Genomic DNA, 19,358 nt, shown 5'->3' with positions numbered 1-19,358 from the left:
CGCAGCTGGGCCACGGGTCCCAGAACTGTGAGCCACTCGGCTGCAGGATCCCGCTGGCCGCTCTGCTGTCTCTCAGCTGCCCTGCAGCTCCCAGGCCCTTCTGCCTCCCGGGGCTGCCCTGGGATCTCCTCTCTCATTGAAGTCGTGTCCTCCATTGCGGATGTGGTTGGCGTCATGTTGCTTTCACAGTGGCTGCGTGGTTCCTCTTTGGTGACTCACCTCTTTCTGTGGCCTTTGCGCGCCTGTGTTTCCTGGTGGACATGCAGGGAATCTGTGTGTCCCATCTCCTGGGTCCCTTCTGGGACAGGCCTGGCACACGGCTTCTCCCAGATGGTCACTTGTCTTCTAACTGCCCATGTATCTGTTGTCAGGCAGGGTTGGGTTTTTTTGTTTTGCTTTATTTTTCAGGCAGATTCTTAATATTCCTGTATTTGGATTGGACAGTCCCTTTATGTTTTTTTTCTTGATTAAAAAAATCCTTTTCTACCTGAAAGTTCAAATTTAAAAAGAAACCACCCTGAAAAACAATAGCTTTATTGAGATACAATTCACATGCTACTGCGGATGAGTAGGGGTGTGTGTGTGAGTATATATATATGGGCATGTATGTCTACATGTGCACACATACATGAGCGTGTGCAATTCGGGTGGTTTTTAGCCTCCTTACTGAGCTGTGAAGCTATCGCTGCCTCTTCACTCCGTGTCATTGTCATCGCCTCTGAAAGAAGCCCATGCCCCTGCAGTGGGCAGTCTCTGTCCCCACCCCTTCCCCGCCCTGGGAAGCCACGGATCTGTCTGCCTCCTGCCTGTGTGCTGTGGACACCTGGATTTCCTCCTCTGGCCTGCAGTTAGCAAGGGTGGTTCACCATGCTGTGCCTATCACAGAAGCCCGCTATGTTCTTTTTTTGCTGGTACCGGGGGTCAAACCCACAGGTGCTCTGCCACAGAGCCACATCCTCAGCCCCTTCATTTTTCATTTGGAGACAAGGTCTCCCTAAGTTGCTCAGGCAACTTAAGTGGAACTTGCAGCCATCCTCCTACCTCCTGCCTTCTAAAGCGTGGGATTCCAGGCCCGTGCCGCCACACCCGTGTTGTTAAAGTGGTCTTTTTGCACAGAACTCTTACCTTCCTGGAACTGCTTTCTGGTGGTTGTGAGGTTGGGGTGCAGTTCTACTCTCTTCTGCGTGGACCCCCCTTGCTGCACTGCCTTGAGGAAACACTGGGTCCTTTCCCTGCAGGCACCGCGTGCCACTGGGCCCTGCAGGTGCGCTCTTGCTGCCCCCCACGCGGCTCTGCTGTCTCACCTGGAACCCCGCTCAGCACCCACTCTGGTGAGCTCTTGCTCCCCAGGATCCTACTGTCAGGCTCAGAGGAATTGCTTCTCTTTTCCAAGTGCCAGAAGTACTGTCCAGATGTTTCACATGCCAGGAGGGGCTGCCCAACCCCTCTGTCCTGTTCTGCCCTGGGCCTCCGATCCCCACCCCTGGCCCAGGGTGCACCTTTTGACCTCACCTCAATTGTCCTCCACCACCTGTCACCCCTCCACCTGTGACACAGCCATGCTGTCCCCTGACGTCCCGCCCCTCTCCTGGACCCTGGGCCCTGGGAGGCAGGACCGTGGGGTTGTTCACACCATGCCTGGCCCACGGTAGGGACTTGGCTGCTGTCTGGCAGTGGCAGCTGTCCTCTGATCTCCCCTTATGTTGTGAAGGGATGTCCCTCCCTCCAGGCTTCGGGCCTCGTGATTGGCCTCATCATTATGCTGTGGCTTCGGCTGCGTCCACTATGGGGCTCAGCTCCTCTGAACGGTCGGCCGGGAGGCTGAGCTGGGAGAAGGAGGCTGAGAGGGGATGAGCTGACAGTGTCCACCCAGCAGGGACAGAGGCTCCCAACCCAGGGTGCCTTAGACTCACCCACAGAGCCTTCACAATGTCCCCAGGCCTGCCCCTCTCTAGAGAGCCCAGTGCGGTTGGTGTCAGGAAGAAATCAGGTTTTGAAAGCTCCCCGGAGAGCCCGGGAACCCCGTGCAGGTAGTGTGGAGAGCAGAGTGGGACGTGGCCTCGTGTGGGCAGGTGTCCCTGCGGGCGTGGCCAGCTCCCTTGGGCACGTGGTCTCTCTCAATCCTCATGAATGAAGTGAGACAGTGTGTGCACCAGGCACGCTGTCACCTGCCTGGTCGCCCACAGGCACGGGTTCATTTTCAGACACAGACAGTCAAGGCAGGGAAGGGATTCTTTCCTCCCATGTCCCCTGGCTAGTGGCAGTCACTTGGTTTTCTCATGGCTCTTCGGGCTTCCTGAGTGGTCCCAAACGAGAGATAGGCAGGCTGGTGTGTCGGAGTCCACAGCCTGAAGCAGAGTGGTGCTCGGCACAGACTCATCAGGAAGGGCTGCGCGGCTGCTGCAAGGCCTCACTGATGCCCACGCAGGTCTTTTTCCCAGATCCTTTCCCTCCTCCGCAGCCTGAATGGATCACCAGTGGGGCCATTCGATGGAGAGGCCGGGCCCGGCAGGGTGGTCCTCTCTCAGCGTGTGACGTGGCAGGGGGCCTGCAGTTTCACGACCCGCATCTCTGGGCAGGGGTGGATGGCAGAGGGGCTGGGGCCAGCCTGGAGGCGGCTTTAATGAGACCCTTCCACCCCAGGGCGCTGCCCAGGGCCACAGCCGACCCCTGTTAGTGACGCACACAACACGCAAGGGGAGGGGTTTTAATCAGCCCGAGAGTTCCCTGGAAATGTCGTCCTCTCCTAGAGTCCCACACCTTGCAGAAAGTGACAAGGGCAGGACAACCAAGTCGCAGGAGGGTCAGAAGGGAGGCAGGTGTGGCAGGGACCCGGAGCGGGCAGCAGCTGGAGAAGCAGCCCGGGGTCCCTGTTTGTCACTGCGGTCCTAGCCTCGGGTTCCCCTACAGTGGAGGGTAAGTCACGCTCTCCCCAAGGTCAGTGCCACCAAGCCCTACCTGGGAGCCCTTCCTCTGCCCTTTCCAGGGGGCCATGCCCAGGCACCTGCCACCCACAGGGAACCCTGAGCAGGGGGGCTCTCCAGGGCTCTGATGCTCCTGTTCCTGCTTCTTTTTTTTTTGGTACCAGGGATCGAACTTGGGTCCTTGCAGTTGCACAATAGTTGGAGAAACCACTGAGCTAAATCCCCGGCCCTGTTCCTGCTTCTTCCTTCCCTGTCTCACTGCCCTGCTTCCTGCCTGGCCTTGGGCTCCCTGGGGCCACCTCCAAGGCCCTCTGGACCCCCCATTCCTGTCTCAGGAATGGCACCCAGGCCAAGAGGGCCAGATAGGAGCAGGTACAGAGGAGTGTGCCTGACCCCTAATTCCTATGTCAACACTGGAGAGGAAGCTGGGTGACATCAACTTGTCAGGCAAGAAACCGGGACAGGAAGGGTGATGTGACCCAGCCCCATCTCACCCTGAGCAGGCAGCATGGCCTGGTGGTCACTAGCAGGACCTGGTTCAGGGATGCGTGGGTGGGGCTGGGACAGTGCCCATGGGGAGGGACTTGGCAGACCTGCAAGTCCATGGGGAGCAGGGACCCCGAGGTGTGGTGAAGCGTGGCTGATGGCCTCCCGCAAGTGAGATGCCCAGAAGCTGGGTGGGGCGCCTCCCAGAATTGTCCTGATGGACCCCAGGACCAGGAGGGGTGTGTCTGAGGGACCCTTGGCCAGCTCAGCCAGAGTCCCTCCTGCGGTCACCTCCCACAAGCTGCTGAGCCGGGTGATGAGGTTTCCCTCCCTCATGGCTCCAGCCCTCATTACTGCAGCCCTGGGATTAATTTAATTACATGCTCTTCGCCAGGCAGCGGGGAGCCGCCTGGTGAGGTCACAGGTTTCGAGGCCGCTGGGAAGGGTGGTCCTCAGGGAGCCAGGCACTTTGGGGGTCCACTGCCCCCCGGGAGGGTCCCCTCACTGACGGTATTCCTCGCTGCTCCTGACTGAGGGGGACAATGTGTCTGGCCACCTGGTTTCTGCTTGTGAAGAGCTGGGTTTGGGGAGCTAGACAGGGACAGGGTCGGATGTGAAGGCTGCAGAGCTTTAGTGGCCACCATGCAGGAGGCAGGAAAGGGGCAGGCACTGTAGTTTAATCCATTGTCACAGTTTATAGAAGAAAGAAAGAGGTTACTTGGGAAGGACAAAAAATGACGGGAATAAATGCAAAAGTCACTTCTTCCCTCATCTGAGCAGTAGTATTTCCATGTACATTCTTCCTAAATTTATTTCACTGCGTGGATATTTTTAAATGTAGCAGCCGCTTTGCATGTCATTTTGTGTCCAGTCCTTCCCGCTGGCATTTTGAGTGTTCCTCTGTATTGTTTAGGACAGAAACGCTTTCTAAATGTCATTTTAATGATGACAGGGTGGAACTCGCAGCGATTGTGGGACAAATTATTATTTCCAGTTTTGGCCTTTGTGACTCTGCCTGCAGTCTGCAGAATCAGAATCAGCTTTTGGGGGTGTAGATTGCTCTGGGATTACTGCATGGATGGAAATATGTGTAAGACTGTTATTTATTTATTTATTTATTTTGCAATAAAAACCCTAGTGGCCTGATGTATATCTTGTTCCCTGCAGCGGTGGGAGGAGGTCAGGGTGACCCCGAGCAGATGGTTTAGGGGAGGCAGTGCCCTGGTCTGGCCGCAGCCCCCTCTGGTCTGTGCTCACGTGGGCCTGGAGGTGGGGATGGCTATAGGTCACATCTCTGGCCCTGAGGCCTGGTGCTGGCCGTGGGTGCCGGGTGCTGGGTGACTTGCGGATAGCCCATCTGTCCCTTTTCTTGGGGTGTATGTGTCACACGGGGCAGCAGGACCCGACCCCCCACCCCCTGTCCTGAGGGAGATCCCCTGTGGTCAGGTAGATGCTGGGGGTCTTTGGAGTGTGCCTGGTCCGCTGCTGCCCGGGGAGCCTTTGTGGACAGGATGTAGGATATGAAGCTCTGGGGTTCCCAGGCTGCACCCCGTTTCCCTCCCGAGGTTGGAGGGGCCCAGTGCACCCTGACCACTCAGGCCCCGCCAGGCCTGTGTGGGGTGAATATGGCAGCCTTGTTAGCACTGACGGACTGGGAGTAAACTGGGGCTGTTTACAGCTGTGGCCACAGGGTGATCCAGGGTCCCACTGGACAGGCCACAGGTCACCTCATCTCCCCACTTCCCGAAAATCAGCCAGGGTCACGTTACCTCACCTCCAGGGACCCTGCTTCCTTAGCTCTGTGGAGCTGGGTGTGGGGCATGGTGACACTGGAGCCCCTGCAAGGCCCCCGCCCGAGCTGCCGGGTGCCAGGTGCAGTTGTCATCCGAGTGGAGTGGGTCGGGCCTTGCCCCTGAGCTGCTCTCCTCTCCCCTCAGAGCCTCTACATTCCTGAGAGGTGACTGGGAAGGGAGGAGGAGGGAGAGTGGCTTGCAGCTCCTGGGTGAGGAGTGGCTGGGCTGGGCCGCACACCCTGCTTCCTGCCAGGGCTGGATGGATTTCCCACTGGGGCCTGTGGACTGGGCTGAGTGGTGGAGACTCCTGAGGGTCCCCCATGTGTGCTTGGGGGAGAGGTGACCCACAGCAGCAGGCCAAGGGTGCAGGAAATGGGCAGCCAGGTGGACAGGGACCTCTGAGGTCCCGTCCAGACCCCAGCATGGGAAAGTGCCCAGACTTTTGCAGTGACTTGTCTCGCTGACCTCCACATCTGCCCCAGGTTGAAGCCTGAGGCTGGGAGAGGTGGGCAGGGTGTCCATGTTTCACCTCGAGGACATCCAGGGGCAGGGCTCATCTGGGGTCATGCTGGCTCCTGCTTCTTGCTTTCTACAGTTGGCACGGTGATCCTGGCTTACTCCCAGTAGCACCCAAGCCTCCTGCCCACCCAGGAATGGTAGAAGCCCAAGAAGTCTGTTCCCCAGCCCCCAGTGCCCTGAGGTGACAGTTGGCTCTCAGAGGCGCTGATGTCTGAGGCCGGGGTGGTGGTGACATGAACCCAGGAAGACCCCGCTTCCTGTTGAGGCTGCATATGGCAGGCCGAGGTGAGCAGCAGTGAGGTAGATGGGGTCCCAACTGGCACCTGGGCCTTGTGACTCCTGGCAAGAGGTGCAGTAGTTCATCCTCAGGTGACTGCGTGCCACCCAATGAGGTGCCCATGCCACCTGGCTCCCGGGGTGCTTGGGACAGGGCCCCTAACTGCCCTGCCCTGCCCCACTTGTCCCTTCCCTGCCTGAGTTCTGTCCCTCATCCCCTCAGCAGGCTCTCTGCGCACTGCCTGGGCTGGAGGTCATTGCTCTGTCCTGGGGGGAGCAGGGCTGTGGGGTGGGCTAGTGTGGGGACGGGCGGGGGGCAGGTTTCACCTGCTCTTCTGATATAACCAGAAGTAGGGTCTGTGGTGTGCACCTCCACCTTCCGAGGTATCTGTCCGGCCTCCCTGCCCTCGATCAGAAGCAGGTGATTTGCTGGGGCGTGGTCCCTGCACCTGGCTCCTGGCTGCTCTCAGCCCCAGCCCTGGAGTTGTTGGTGAGGAGGTTCATGGGGTGTGATCAGCTCACCTGAGAACAGGGCAGGTGGAAGTGAGAACCCCAGCCAGGTGCTGCTTTGGCAGCTTGGGCCTCACTTTCCCCACTGAATAGCAGAGTGGCTCGGGGGCTCTGGGCCTGGGGTGGGCTGCCCCTGGCTGTGGGTGTCTATCAGACTCTTCAGCCTGCAGCACTGCAAGTGGGAGGAGTCACCCCAGGACAGGTGGATGAAGGGTCCCCCAGGCAGCTTCCTGCAGCTTGGAGGCCCCAGCACGGGTGGGTTCTGCCTGGGGACAAGTCTGCTGGTGGCTAATGTGTCCCCTGCTTCCTCTGTCCTTACAGATCCCTCGTGCACCTACACCAGGCAGCTGGAGACCAAGGTGAAGCTGCTGGAGGGTGACAAGCTCCTCCCACAGGTAGGGGGCCTGCAGGGGGCACCACACTGAAGTGCCCGTCCATCCCCACCCTTCCCAAGGGTCCCTTTGCCTTGTGCCTGTGGCCTCCGCCCTGCCCCCACTGCTGCTTGAGCGCCTCCTGGGAGCAGGGTCACGGCCTGATCCTTGCTGTAATCCAGGCTCCCCCAGCGGCCTGCAGGTCTGTGGAGCTGGCCCTGGGCCCAGGTGGAGCAGGGACAGAACTGGGGAAGAGCTGGGTGGGCAAACTGAGGCAGGAGTGGCAGGCAGACTCATCAGAACCTCCTCCCCTGCCGTGCCAGACTGGCTGGCCAATTCCTCTCTGGGGTGGGGTCTGCCTCCCACCTGGGCCTGGCCCCGCACCCCAGACAGCTGAACCATGGGGTTTGGGGCTCACTCAAGGGGCAGAGCAGGGTGTCTGGTTGAGGGCACTGGGCCTTCTGCAGAGTGTGGCTGAACTTGGTGGGGACAAGGAGCCTTCCCTGGTGCAGGTGGGGACAGGTGAGGGGCTGTGCTCAGCCCCATTTGGGGTATCTGGGGCCAGCTGGCTTGGCTGATCCCTCCAACCTCTGTCCCCCTGTCCCCACCCCTGGCTTAATCTCAGCCTCCCCTCCCTTGCTGGGCCCTAAGTGGCTGCTCCGGATGCCCAAAGCGTTTCTCTGGGAACCAGCCCCAGGGATAGCTCAGATGCCTGGCCCTGTTGCTGGGTGACCAGCTGGGCTTGGTGCCCGCTGCCTGCCTCAGGAAGCCGGCAGCACCCTCTGGCTGCCGGTGGCTGCAGCGAGGCCCATGGCCTTGAGCAAGGAGCCCTGCCCCGCCCCCTCACCCCCATGAGCACCCCAAGTGCGCAAGGACAGAGCAGGCCCTGAGTCCCTGGGGTTCTAGTTCAGTGTGGGTTGAAGGTGCTGGAAGGTGGGTGGGCCTTGCCTGCAGTATGCCGACTCCCAGGGCTGGGCCTCACCTGCTGTGAGTGGGCTCCCGACCCACACCCTGTGCAGCTTGATCTGGATGTGGTCGCTGGGGGGGTGGTACAGGGGTGCAGGCAAAAGCACAACCAGGAGTACTGGGGGACAGAGGGGCAGCATCCAGACTTGGGAACCTCTGCTGAGGAGCAGGATTCTGTCTGGGGAGTTGGGCCCCTGGTCTGGAGGGAAGGGGACCATGTCCTGGGGCCTGCACATCTGCCCAAGTCCGGCCCTTGCCTGTTCCTGAGCCCACGTTCGGGATGCTCTTTGTACATGACAAGTAGCACCATGGCCCCGTCAGGGACCCCCTGGAGGCCCTGTTTCCACAGGGATGGGAGTGTCCTTTGGCCTCTTTGTCATTGCCCTCCCGGCCCCTCTGAGAACCTACACCCCAGCTCCAAGCGTTAGGGTTAACGTGGGTGCTCAGGTCTTCCTGTGCCAAGACGGGAGGTGCCAGACGGAAGCAGAAGTTGGCATGTGTGTGTCTGTGGGCCGTGGGAAGGGTACCCAGGTGCTTCCGTTTCTTCCTTGGCGTGGACTCTGCCCAGGGCGGCTTCTTGGCCAGCATCTGCCACCAAGCCAATGTCTGGGCCACTCCCAGCGTCCTGAGACGGAGCAGCCTGTGGTGCTGGGCCTCAGCCTGGCAAGCCTTCCTGCTCTGTCCAGGGAGCTGTGGCATCCACAGGGCGGGTGAGCGTGCAGGGTCACAGCTGAGGCTCCAAGAGGGCAGCGTCCAGGGCCCATGGGAGCTGCTGCTTGGAGGAGAAAGATGAGAGCAGACCAGGAGGGTCCAAGCAGTGCCTCCCTCGCCCGGCTTTGGATTCGTGGGTGGCTCCTGCAGCATCAGCTTTATGAGGACCCCATAGCCATTTCTCTAGGCCTCTGTTTCCTGACCTGTAAAATGGGCACTCAGTTACATTGCACACGACATTTCCTGTGTTCAAGGGCCTGGGGATGCTGGGGTGTCCAGGAGGGCCTGCCTTCGGGGACTCGAAGCCCTGCCTTACCCTAGGGACTCCAGAGAGACCCATGTGGCCACTCTCTAAGGGGCACCAGGAAGGTGGGGCCTCAGCCCCTGGCAGTGTTCCCGACCCTCATTCTTGCTCAGAATGAGCTTCGTCGGGTATCGAGGGCGCTGTCTCCCGAGGTATCCTTGCATGGGTAGATGACCATGTTTGGGAATCTTGTAGAAAGAACTGTGGCCACAGAGGGATGCTGTCCTCAGCCTCTTGGCATGTAAGATTTTATCATTCTGGCAAATTTCATCAGTGAAATCAAATTGTGCAGAAAGCCCCAGCTCCATACAGAGCAGGGAACCCAGCCGTAGTGCAAAGCAGGACCCAGGAGCAGCTCTGTGCAACATCCTAAGGGGCTTCAGCCTTGGCCTTGGGCTGGGAGGCCAGCGAGCCTGGCCCCCATGGCCTCTCTTTAACCCTAGAGTAGCTGTGATTAAAAATGTGCCAGAGTGTTCACAGGCTAAATGACTATGGCAGTTCCTATATTCTTTCTCAAGTTGGCTTTAAAATTTCACCAACACAGCTGCTTCCTTCTCGATGATTCATCTGAAAGCTCCTCACACGTTATTATTTTTCCTGCGGATTCTCCGCGCCCAGCCACCCGGGGTGGGGGTGGCTGTCCCTGACGCTAGGGGCCGGGGTGGACCCTGCTGGGCTGATCGGCTCCACAGAAAAGGGGCCCTTGTGCAGGCTGGTAACTGGGAGGACCCAGCTCCCTCCTCCTCTGTGCTCCTGCGCCATCCTCTCTCCTGTCCTGCAGGTACCGTGGGGCCAGTGGAAGTGGCCTGGTATTTATACCAGGCGCAGGTGGGGAAACCGAGTCACAGGCAGGTGGGCTTCCCAGCACACATGGCCCATTGGTATGCCCTGGCTGCTGTAACTGGGTTCCCCAACGACAGGCTCTGATGACCACAGCCTCCTGTCCCGTGGGTGGGAAGCTGAAGCGCAAGGGCAAGCTGCAGCCTGTTGGTTTCCCCTGCGGCCTCTCTCCCTGACCCCTCCGTGTGTCCTTACGTCCTCTTCTTCCTTCTAGTTTCTCTTTTTCCCAAGGACACAGTCCCAGTCACAGATGGCCCAGCCTAACCACCTCACCTTGCCTTGTCACCTCTTTAAAGACCCCCGTCTCCCTCCAAACATGTCACCTGCTGGGGTCCCAGGGCTTGGGACTTCAGGGTATAGATTTGGGGGTACAGCTGAGGCTCCAGCGGGGCGGCGTGGGCCTGATGGTGAGGGGAAGTGGGTCTGGACACCCGACGACTCCGGTCCAAACAAGCCAAATGCTCCTGGGTAGCACCGCCTGCCCCCCCACCCTCACCGGGTCCCAGGGACCGCAGGGGCTGGCAACTGTGCTCTGGGCCTATCCTGCCCCTGGGCCACTGCACTGAGTCCCTGGGCAGAGGACTGGGGACTGCTGAGCCCTCGCACGGTCCCCAAGGAGGGTGGGCCGTGGTTCCTCCTGAGGTGCTGGCCTCACGGGACTTTTATGGCTGTGTCGTCTGCCTCTTCACCAGCGAGGGCGCCTGTTCCGCCTGTGGCGTCTGGGCTTGGCTGCCCTGCCCACCTCGTCTTCCTGGGCAGCATGGTCTGCGGGCTCGGCGGGGCTCAAGTGTTTTCTTCACAGGAGCCCTAGAGTCTGTTTCGCCCTGCCGAGAATCTCCTCTTCCCAGCCTCCGAGCAGATGGGCTCTCCAGCTCGTGGGCAGGATGATCGACTGGCAGCGCCACCCTGTGCCCTAGCACTGGAGGCTCAAGGGACCTCTACGGGGAGGCAGGTGCTGGACAGGACTGGCTCGTGCCGCCTGCCAGCTGGGTGGCTTTGGGCAACTGGCTGAACCTCTCTGGGGCTCCATTCTTCCATCTGTAAAGCAGGGCTGACGATGGCCCTGCCGGGTTTGCCATTCAGAGGGTTCCAGGGGATTGGGAAAGCCCTGGGACCTGGGGCCCACTGGCTGTGAGGCCTGCAGTCAGCTGTTGTGGTCTCACCTGTGTGTGAGCCGTCCTCAGGCTCCTTTCTGACTCCATCCACATGCAGGCTCTGCTGGGTCCGGCTCCTGGGGCTCTGCGTTTTGCACTTCTGCGCCCTGCCCTCAGGAGGACTGCTTTTCCCTGGAGGCATGCTGGAGCCCTTGAGCTTTGGGGTGGGCAGAGAGGGGTGGGCACCCCAGGGACCTGGTGGTAGAGGGCACTCGGCTTGTCCTTGTTGAATCTGGGTTTTTAAAGACACAGAGCTGCCACTCGTGGTCTTGGAGACCCCCTGTCCTGGCCCTCCGGCCCCCATGGGTTGTAGGTGTCCTGGTGCTGCTGGGTGACGCTGTTCTCTCTCCTTCCAGCTGCCCTGCGCCTATGGCCGCCCGAGAAGCTGGCTGCAGGTAGAGCTATGGTGGGAGGGGCCTGGTGCATCCCAGTCCCCAGAGCCCCTGGGGCCACAGGTCCTCACCTTAGATGCTCTAGGGACCAGGCCCCTCTGGGCAGAGCTGGCATTAAGTCCTGCAGGGACTGCCAGGCACCTGGCCTCCCGAGGGACACCCCAGCCTGGGCAGTCAGCCGGGCTGGTGGAAATGCACGCTCTGCTGCAGGAAATGCAGTACGGGGTAGGCGGCCAGAGGTCCTGGGCCAGGGTCTCCAGGGCTGTGGAGCAGGCTGGGCACAGGGCAGGGCTTCTGCTCAGGCTGCAGCCCTGAGGGCCTGCCCTGCTGCCTGAGCCCAGGAAGGCAGGGCCAGCTCACCCAGCTCTGAGATCCAGTGAGACACGGCACGGCCCCTTTGGGACGCTCCTTCAGCCATCAGGATGCTCCTCCAGTGGCGTTTTCTTTGTCCCCTTCTCCCAGTCCTGAGGTTGCCCATCCCAGGGTACCGGCCTTTGCTGCACCCTCCTGGGGGTTTCCACCAGCCCAGGCTGGGGCCAGGTGGGGATGTGGCCACGGTGCTGGCCCTGCCTGAGGTTCTGGACCCAGCTGCCCCGGCCTCTGTACGCACTGAGCCTTGCTGCGCTGAGTGCTCACTCGGTGCCCTGGAGGCTACCCAGGTAGGAGGGGCCCCACGCCTCACAGGAAGTCCCGGCCACTGCACACCACTGTGGCCTTGTGCCACCTCAGCCTCCCCAGCGGCTGGCACCACAGGCGCATGCCGCTGTGCTCGGCTCTGTTCCCTGGCCTTCGATGCCTCTACTGACCCAGGAAGAACCCCGGTCCAGGGCACGGCAGTCCCGCTTGATGGCCTGGCCCCTGGGGAGACACCCACACGAGGTCCTCCCTGAGGTCCCGGCGGCCACAGCTCTCTCTCAGTCCCTTCGAAGTAGGAAAGAGTGGCCCAGAAGTGGCTCCAGGTCGCCCACCGAGGACTCCTTTGGCCTCGCCTCCAGCTCGGCTTCTCGGGGTTTGCTCTGCCCTTTGGGGACCCACCTAAGGCCCAGCACACCCACACGGCCGTCTACCCGCCTTGTGCTGTTTCTTCAGGCTCTAGGGGCAACCCCAGGACCTGCTGGGGGTCCTAAAGGCTGGGGGTCGGCAGCCCCAGGCCCCGGGAAGGGCACCCGCCTGCACAGGACCTTGGCACAGGATCCAGTTGCAGAGGGACGTGGGCCCCTCGTGTCCTTCACACAGCTCGTGTGGCTCTTGAGTGGGGAGCCAGGTGCAGGGGCCCCTCTCGGTGAGGAGCAGTTGGGCCCCAGGGTCCCCAAGTGGAGCCACCCAGCCCCTCGTCTGACTTCCTCCCTGCTCACCCTGCAGGCGGGCTCTGGAGAATTCCGGACACTGCGGAAGGGCTTCTCGCCCTACCACTCGGAGTCCCAGCTCTCGTCGCTGCTGCCCTACCCGGACTCCCTGCAGAACGTAAGTGTGCGCCTGACACGGACACAGTCCGGGGACCTGTCCAGGGCCCACAGCTCTTGCCTTCAGTCCCTGCTGGGTCCAGGTCTCCAGGGCAGGGTGAGGGGCTGGGCTCAGGGCCACCGGACCTCGTCCCGTCCCCACCCTGCTGCCCACCTGTGGGGCCACAGGCAAAGCCTTGCATGGGACAACAGTGGGGTGTGCAGGGCCGTGTCTGGGAACATCTGGCCATCCTCAGCCCTGGCCTGTGTCTCCTCTGGCTGGCCCTGGAGGCGGGGCTGGGCTTCATAACCGAGGGGCGCAGGAGCTCACGGCCAGGGCTCTGTCCTGGGATGGTCACCGAGACCTCGGTCCCCACCCCTGGAGAGAGGTGGCCCACTGGAGCCAGTGCCCTGGGAAGTGGCCACCCAGCTGGGGTTGCCGCCCAGGGGATGAAGTGGGTGTCCTTGGTGCCAGCAGGGCCCCGGTGCCCTGTACCTCATTTGCCTCTGCAGAGTGGCTCGTGCCATGCTTCTCCAGGAGCAAGCTGTTGACGCTGTGCAGGCAGCCGAGGCCACTGACGACACATAATCCAAATATTTACCCAGGAGCCTGCAGCCAAGCTGGCCTCTAATTGCCTGGTGTTGATGGGCCCTGGGAGCCGGTGATACCGCCCAGGCCCGCTCCTTGGTCCCCTTCTGTCTGCTCTTGGAGGGGAATGGGGAAGCCGGCAGTCCTCGGACACTGTCACCAAAGCCTCAGCCACTCGAACCTCAAAGTTTGGGGGCTCCTGTGGGAGCTGGTGGCGGTGGGCTGGTCCTTGGGGCGGGGTCCTACGAAAGGCCAGCCATGTGGGTCCACCTTGGGTGCAGGGACTGCCTGGAATGCCGACCCCAGCACGGGAGAGGTCTCCTTTTAAGCCACTGTGGTGTGGGGCGCAGCGGGTCTGACCGGGCGACTCTGGGGATGGGTACACCCCTTCCCTGCTCCTGGCTGTCTTCGGGAACCTGGGGTGGAGGTGACTTTTGTCAGCTGCCCTACAGGAGCGAAGCTGGTTCCACTTGACTTTATGTTTGAGCATATAATTAAATGGTTTTTAGTAAATCCAGAGTGGTACGATCATCACAAATAGTATGTTTTAATCTCTCCCCAAAAGAAAGTCTACACCCCTGCAGTCATTCCCAGTCCCCTGCCTCCCAGGGGTGCTTTCTGTCTGATTTTGCCCATTCTGACTTTTTTTTTTTGAGACAGGGGCTTGCTGTGTAGTTCAGGCTGGCCTCAAATGTGTGGCACTCCTCCTGCCGCAGCCTCCTGAGTGCTGGCATTACAGGTGTGCACCACTACACCTGGCCCCATTCTGGACCTTTTATACAGAGGGGATTGGATGGCCTGTGGCCTCTCATGTCTGGTTCCCAGGCCAGCCTGTATCAGCCCTCTTTAGGGCTGTATCCGGTCCCACTGTGTGAGCAGACCTGCCGTGTTGTCCGCTCTGCTGCTCTGGGGTGTTTGCATTCCGGGCTGTCATGAGGAGACTGTGGGGAACCCAGGATACGGATCTCCAGGACCTGTTTTCACTTCTTAGTGTGCACTGCTTCCCCCATGTCTGGCACCAGCTCTGGTGTCCTGCAGACCCAGCCCCTTGCTTACCAGCTGCTCGGCCTTGGCCAGCCACTCAGCGCTGCTCTATTGTGCTGAGTGCAGAGCCTACTGGGTTCCTCCAGTGTGGCCGACCCGAAGGCAGGAGCCTGACACTGACCCTGGCACACCCATCACGCCTGGTGCATCTCATGTGCAGTGGCTGGTGTCACTTGCAGGAAGTCAGGCTGAGCCCTCGCTGGCCCCAGGGCCATGGGCCAGGCAAGGCCAGACTACATAGCCTCCAGCGTCCTCCTGCCATTGCTCGAGCAAGCTCGGGGGTTGATGTGGAGTGCCGGGCCAGCGGGCACTGGGTCTTCCCCTAGGACAGGCTGGCAGTGCCCACAGGGCAAGGCGGGGTCTTGAGGCCAAGGTACCAGTTCAGTCGCGGGGCCTCTGTTTGTGTGCGCGTGTCTGGCACCCCCTGCTGGCCAATGGAGGGAGTGCGGCCTGGCCTGCGGCAGCCTAGGGGCAGATGCCTGCCCCCTGCCCATCCTTGTTCCATTTTCGAGCACAGCAGGCCTGGCCTGGGTACTGGAGATCGCTGGTCTGGGCTGGCACTGGGAGGCACCCCTGGGCCCGTCTTGAGGGCTCTTTGTGCCGCATGGACCACGGGGCCCTGTCTGGTATCCGGTGAGGGTGGGCGGGGCCACAGGAAACCGCCAACCTGGACCTTGAGGCTGAGCCCCAGGGGTGCCTGTGCTCCACGTCCCCTCAGCTGTGTGGGAGACCAGGGAGCGCTCCCGGCCGCCAGGCCTGCAGGAGGCTCCAGGTCCCACCCAGCAGTGTGGAAAGGCCTGGGCCGGCAGGATGCAGGGTGACAGCCCTGGTTCCCTGCTCACCGCCTGCTGAATCCCTGAGGGAGTCTCAGGATGTCTGGTGCTGAGGAGGACATTGAGCTGGTTTCCAGGCCGGCCAGTGGTGGCCCAGTCAGGGTGGCCTCTGAGTGGCCTAGACATGGCCAGGCAGAGGTAAGACGTGATTCCCTGCATAGGGCCCGGCCTGCCCCATCCCTGAGCTGCCCTCGCCACCCTCCAGCTACAGCTCAGCAGGACAGAAGCCTGAGGCGGTGGTGCACGCCATGAAGGTACATCCTGCCCCAGCCCCCTCTCTGCGCCGTCTCTGGGTGGCGGCATCTGCGAGCCCAGTGGGATTTCGTCTCTCTTGGTGCGCTCAGAATCGTGCCCCTCATCTGTCCTCCTGAGCCCCCACGGCTGGGGAAACTGAGGCCCAGGGTGGGTGAAGTCAGCTGCGCCCCTGAGGTTGGAGATTTGGGGCAGGTGTGGGCCTGGACCCGAGGCCCAGGTCTCTCGAGCCAGCTTCAGCCCCAGGGTGCAGGGCCAGGTCCAGTGGGCCCTGCCTGTCCCCTGTGGACTGGCAGTGACTGCCGGGTACCATGTGGATTATGTGGCTATCCTCAGAGCCCGGTGCCACTCATGGAGGGGGTCCAGCAGCTCCACCCAGCCTCTCTGCCTTTGTCCCTGTGACCCCTTTGTCCCTGGGAGCTGAGGTGCTGCTTCCTGTGTGCCTGCAGGGAGAGGAGACAACCCGTACTCCATACCCTGCTCCCCAGGGGCAGTGGGTGGCTCCGGGACCTGGCTCCGCTGTGCAGCAGGGAGACTGAGCCAGGAGTCGATGACTTGCTGGCCGGGGCCCTCACCCTGGGACTTGTTCCCCTCAGGTCCTGGAGGTGCATGAGAACCTGGACCGGCAGCTCCAGGACAGCTGTGAAGAGGACCTGAGTGAGAAGGAGAAGGCCATCGTCCGAGAGATGTGCAACGTGAGCTCGGGTGCCAGGCCTGGCGCGCTGTGCTGGGGGCTGCCAGTGTGTCACTGCCTTCCCCGGGTGGGACTCAGCCGGTGACTACACGGCTGGGGAGCTATTGGAGGCTCCGGGGCCCTGGCCTGTTGTCACCCGCTGTCTGCCCCTTGCCCCCAGGGGACCTCAAGCTCACCAGCTGCGCCTTCCTGGGGGTGCCACACCTGGGGCTCTGGGCAGAGGCCGGGCTCCCCACTCCGGCTCTGGCTGTGTCCTCCTGGGGTCTGGTCCTTCCACCTTGGTCCCTGGGTGCCCCCTGGTGGCTGCTGGCGTACATGGAGCTGGAGGCTCGGGCTGGCTCCTTTCTTGCTTCTGGGAGCTGTGCAGGCCCTGCGTCTGCCCAGCAGATCCTCATCTTTGATCCCTGATTGCCACTCGCAGGAGCCAGCAAGGAGGGGGGTTCCCAGGGGTGGAATCTGGGGCTCTTATGGGGTGCTGCCTCCTGGGCAGTGACCTGCTCCAGACCCGGCATGACCTCCAGTGGGCAAAGCACAGTCTGCATCTCCAGGCCTCCCACGGCCTGTTTTTCCCCCAGGCCTCCCGCGGCCTCAGTTTCCCCTCCTGGCCAGTGGCTCTGAGGACACGGGCGATTTTGCAGAGCACGGTGGCAGGGGGCTGGGGTGAGCCTCCCCACTCACATCCTGTCCCCCACAGGTGGTCTGGAGGAAGCTGGGGGACGCGGCCAGCTCCAAGCCCTCCATCCGGCAGCACCTGTCCGGGAACCAGTTCAAGGGGCCTTTGTAGGCTGCAGCTGCACACCCGGGACCGGCCCTGCCTGGCCCCTGCGTGCCGCCGTCTCTCCGCCGTGAACTGTACATAGGACCCGGCCTGCCCCGGCTGCGGTGGTGACACCATGGCCACCTCCCGCCTTACACACCAGCAAACTGGGAGGACGAGAAGCCACTGCTTGCTCCCCGCAGCCCAGTGGCCTGGATGGGCTCGTTCCCTCTGCCCCAGCCCCCCGAGCATAGGGACGCCAGGCCAGGTCTGCCCGATGTCTGTGCAGTGGAGGCACCTTGTCCCACCTCTCTCCCCTGGACGTCCCCGAGTGGACTGTGCCCACCAGCACCTAAATCGGACCCAGGCGGCACCGCTTCTGGCCCCTGCTGTGGCCCGGGCCCTGTGTCGTGGACACAGAGTCGCTGTGTCATGCTGGCTGGACCTCGAGTCCTGGGGGCTCAGGGTCCCCTGCCAGCTGGCGGTCAGTGCCAGCCTCCCTGAGGCCGGCTGCTGCATGTCTGCAGTGTGCACCCGACATCCCCAACACACTGCACCCTCTCCCTGTGCTGGTCGGGGAGCGATGGGCCAGGGCTGGGCCCGTGGTCAGCTGTGGCCTCCCCAGGGCCAGCTGCACCCTGGGCCACAGGACAGAGCTGCAGGGCCCCCCATGGTGAGTTCTGTTTTCTGGGGAAGGAGCCTGAGCTGGTCCTGGTGTTGGTTTGCTGTATGACCTTCAGCATGTCACTCAGCCTCTCTGGTTACTGGTGGGTAAGTGGGGTCCCCGAGGTTCCTTTTGGCCCTGCTCATGGTTTGAAGCCACTCAGCTGTAGCTGGCCTCTGTCCTCTGTCCCAGCTCACAAGCCCCTTGGGTGGAGCTGCTGGAGAGGCCCGGGCTCGACGCGGTGAAGTGGGCAGTGTCAGGCCCTCCCTGCAGGGCCCTGGGCCCAGGCACGCCCCTCAGTGTCCCATCACTGAGGCTGTAAACCCGAGGGTGACAGGAAAATGCCCATGGGGGTAGGGAGAGCTGTGGCACATTGCAGTGAGAACCCCAGCCCTGGGGGACGCAGGCCAAGTGCACACCGCCCTGGCAGCCCCTGGCACCCACTCACCCCTGTGCAGGCCCCACACCATCACTGCCCTCCTCTCTCGACGGTACTCAGAGGCAGTCTTCGTGCCAGGCCCAGGCCCAGGCCCAGACAGGGACCGAGGGCGCGCAGACGGCTTCCCTGCTCCTCTCCCTGGCCGAGCTCTCGAGTGTCTGGCTGGCCTGCATCTTGTCCTTGGGTCTGGCACTCTCAGGGGAAAGGCTCTCGGCCTGGGGCCATTGGGGAGCTGCTGTCAGTCAGGTGTGAGCTCCCCGTCCGCCGCCCATGGTACTGGGCTGGCCACGCTGACAGCCCTTGGGGGCGGGAGTCCAGCCCTGGGAGCCCATGGGAGTCAGGTTTGGATCAGAATGGCTTGGCCACCACTGAAATAAGCAATAAATAAGGCTCCTGGGGACCTGCAGCCAGCTGGAAGACAGCCCGGAGGGACGTGGCCATCCTGAGGGGTCTGTGAGCTTTCCTGAGACCCCTCCCGCCTGCCAGAGGTGGCACCTGCTGTGTCCGAGCCAGCACAGCCTGGGGATGGCTGTCAGGATACCATGTCTGACAGTCCAGTCACAGCCACTGAGCCTGGGGCAGCTGGCAGGCGCCCAGCCACAGCCGGACCCGTGGGCCGCCTACTATGGGGATCCCAGGGCCTGCAACTCAGGGTGACACCTGGTGACCCCTTTTTTCTAGGAAAGCCCCTGGCAGGGCCAGGGTGGGAGTGGCTTTTCCCAGTGCGGACACTCAATTCCAGTCCATCCGAATGGACGGAGCCCCCTGACACTGGCTGCAGGTCCTCCTGTGATGGAAGGCGCCATGAAGCCCCAGCCCGGTGGCCTTGCCTGTCCTGGAGTCAGAATCTGCTGAGCACGTATCTTTAGGGTGGCACATTTTTATCCAAAAGTTATTAGCTACACACCAGTGTTTAAAGAGAAAAGTGACCTTTTTTTTTTCTTGAAACTTGACAGCAAACAAAATACATACTACTGATTTTTTTTAAGAAACAAACTAAAATGCATGACTGCAGAATGGTAGAGGTGTATATTTTTCATACTGTGGAGGGAAAGTATTCGTGCTGCTTTTTGGAAACGGACTGGAACGTCTGGTTCCTGTCCCGGCTGGCAGCGACGCGCTCATCTGCAGGCCGTGCAGTGAGACCTGCAGCGCCCGCCCGTCCCGCAGAGCCGGAGCCTGAGGACTCCCGCCCGTTCCCACCCTGTTGAACCACTTTGATCTGTGGAAAGTGAAATAGACTTTTTGATAGTGTGGTTAAAACACTGATTTGAACTATTTTAGTAAAGGAGTAACAGATAAGACTGTGAGCGTGTATACTTTGCTCTAGATAAATAAAGGCCTCCTGGCTGGTGCTCTGCGCTGATCTCTGGAGGGACCAGGGGTGGCAGTAGACAG

The 19,358-nt window shown here is 61.5% G+C and overlaps 1 protein-coding gene across 4 annotated transcripts in view; it reads left to right on the top strand.

Moving 5' to 3' along the window:
- Positions 1 to 19,314, top strand: part of Ccdc85c (coiled-coil domain containing 85C) — a 55,624-nt gene extending 36,310 nt beyond the window's left edge. The window contains exons 2-7 of one of the 4 annotated variants that reach the window (XM_021244453.2): positions 6,830 to 6,903; positions 11,211 to 11,249; positions 12,609 to 12,710; positions 15,316 to 15,408; positions 16,003 to 16,101; positions 16,795 to 19,314. In XM_021244453.2, the coding sequence (XP_021100112.1) occupies positions 6,830 to 6,903; positions 11,211 to 11,249; positions 12,609 to 12,710; positions 15,316 to 15,408; positions 16,003 to 16,101; positions 16,795 to 16,884 (497 nt within the window). In that variant the 3' untranslated portion in view covers positions 16,885 to 19,314. The remainder of the gene's footprint in view (positions 1 to 6,829; positions 6,904 to 11,210; positions 11,250 to 12,608; positions 12,711 to 15,315; positions 15,409 to 16,002; positions 16,102 to 16,794) is intronic. The other 3 variants (XM_021244461.2, XM_004836975.3, XM_021244467.2) reach the window with 3 other exon arrangements.
- The last annotated feature ends 44 nt before the right edge of the window (positions 19,315 to 19,358 follow it).

Source organism: Heterocephalus glaber, unplaced genomic scaffold (genome assembly GCF_053883595.1).
Source record: "Heterocephalus glaber isolate CG9 unplaced genomic scaffold, H.glaber_assembly_v1.0 deba00001608, whole genome shotgun sequence".
Taxonomy (NCBI): Eukaryota; Metazoa; Chordata; class Mammalia; order Rodentia; family Bathyergidae; genus Heterocephalus; species Heterocephalus glaber.
The sequence above is the reverse complement of the archived record's forward strand: the minus strand, read 5'-3'. Positions and strand labels throughout refer to the sequence as shown.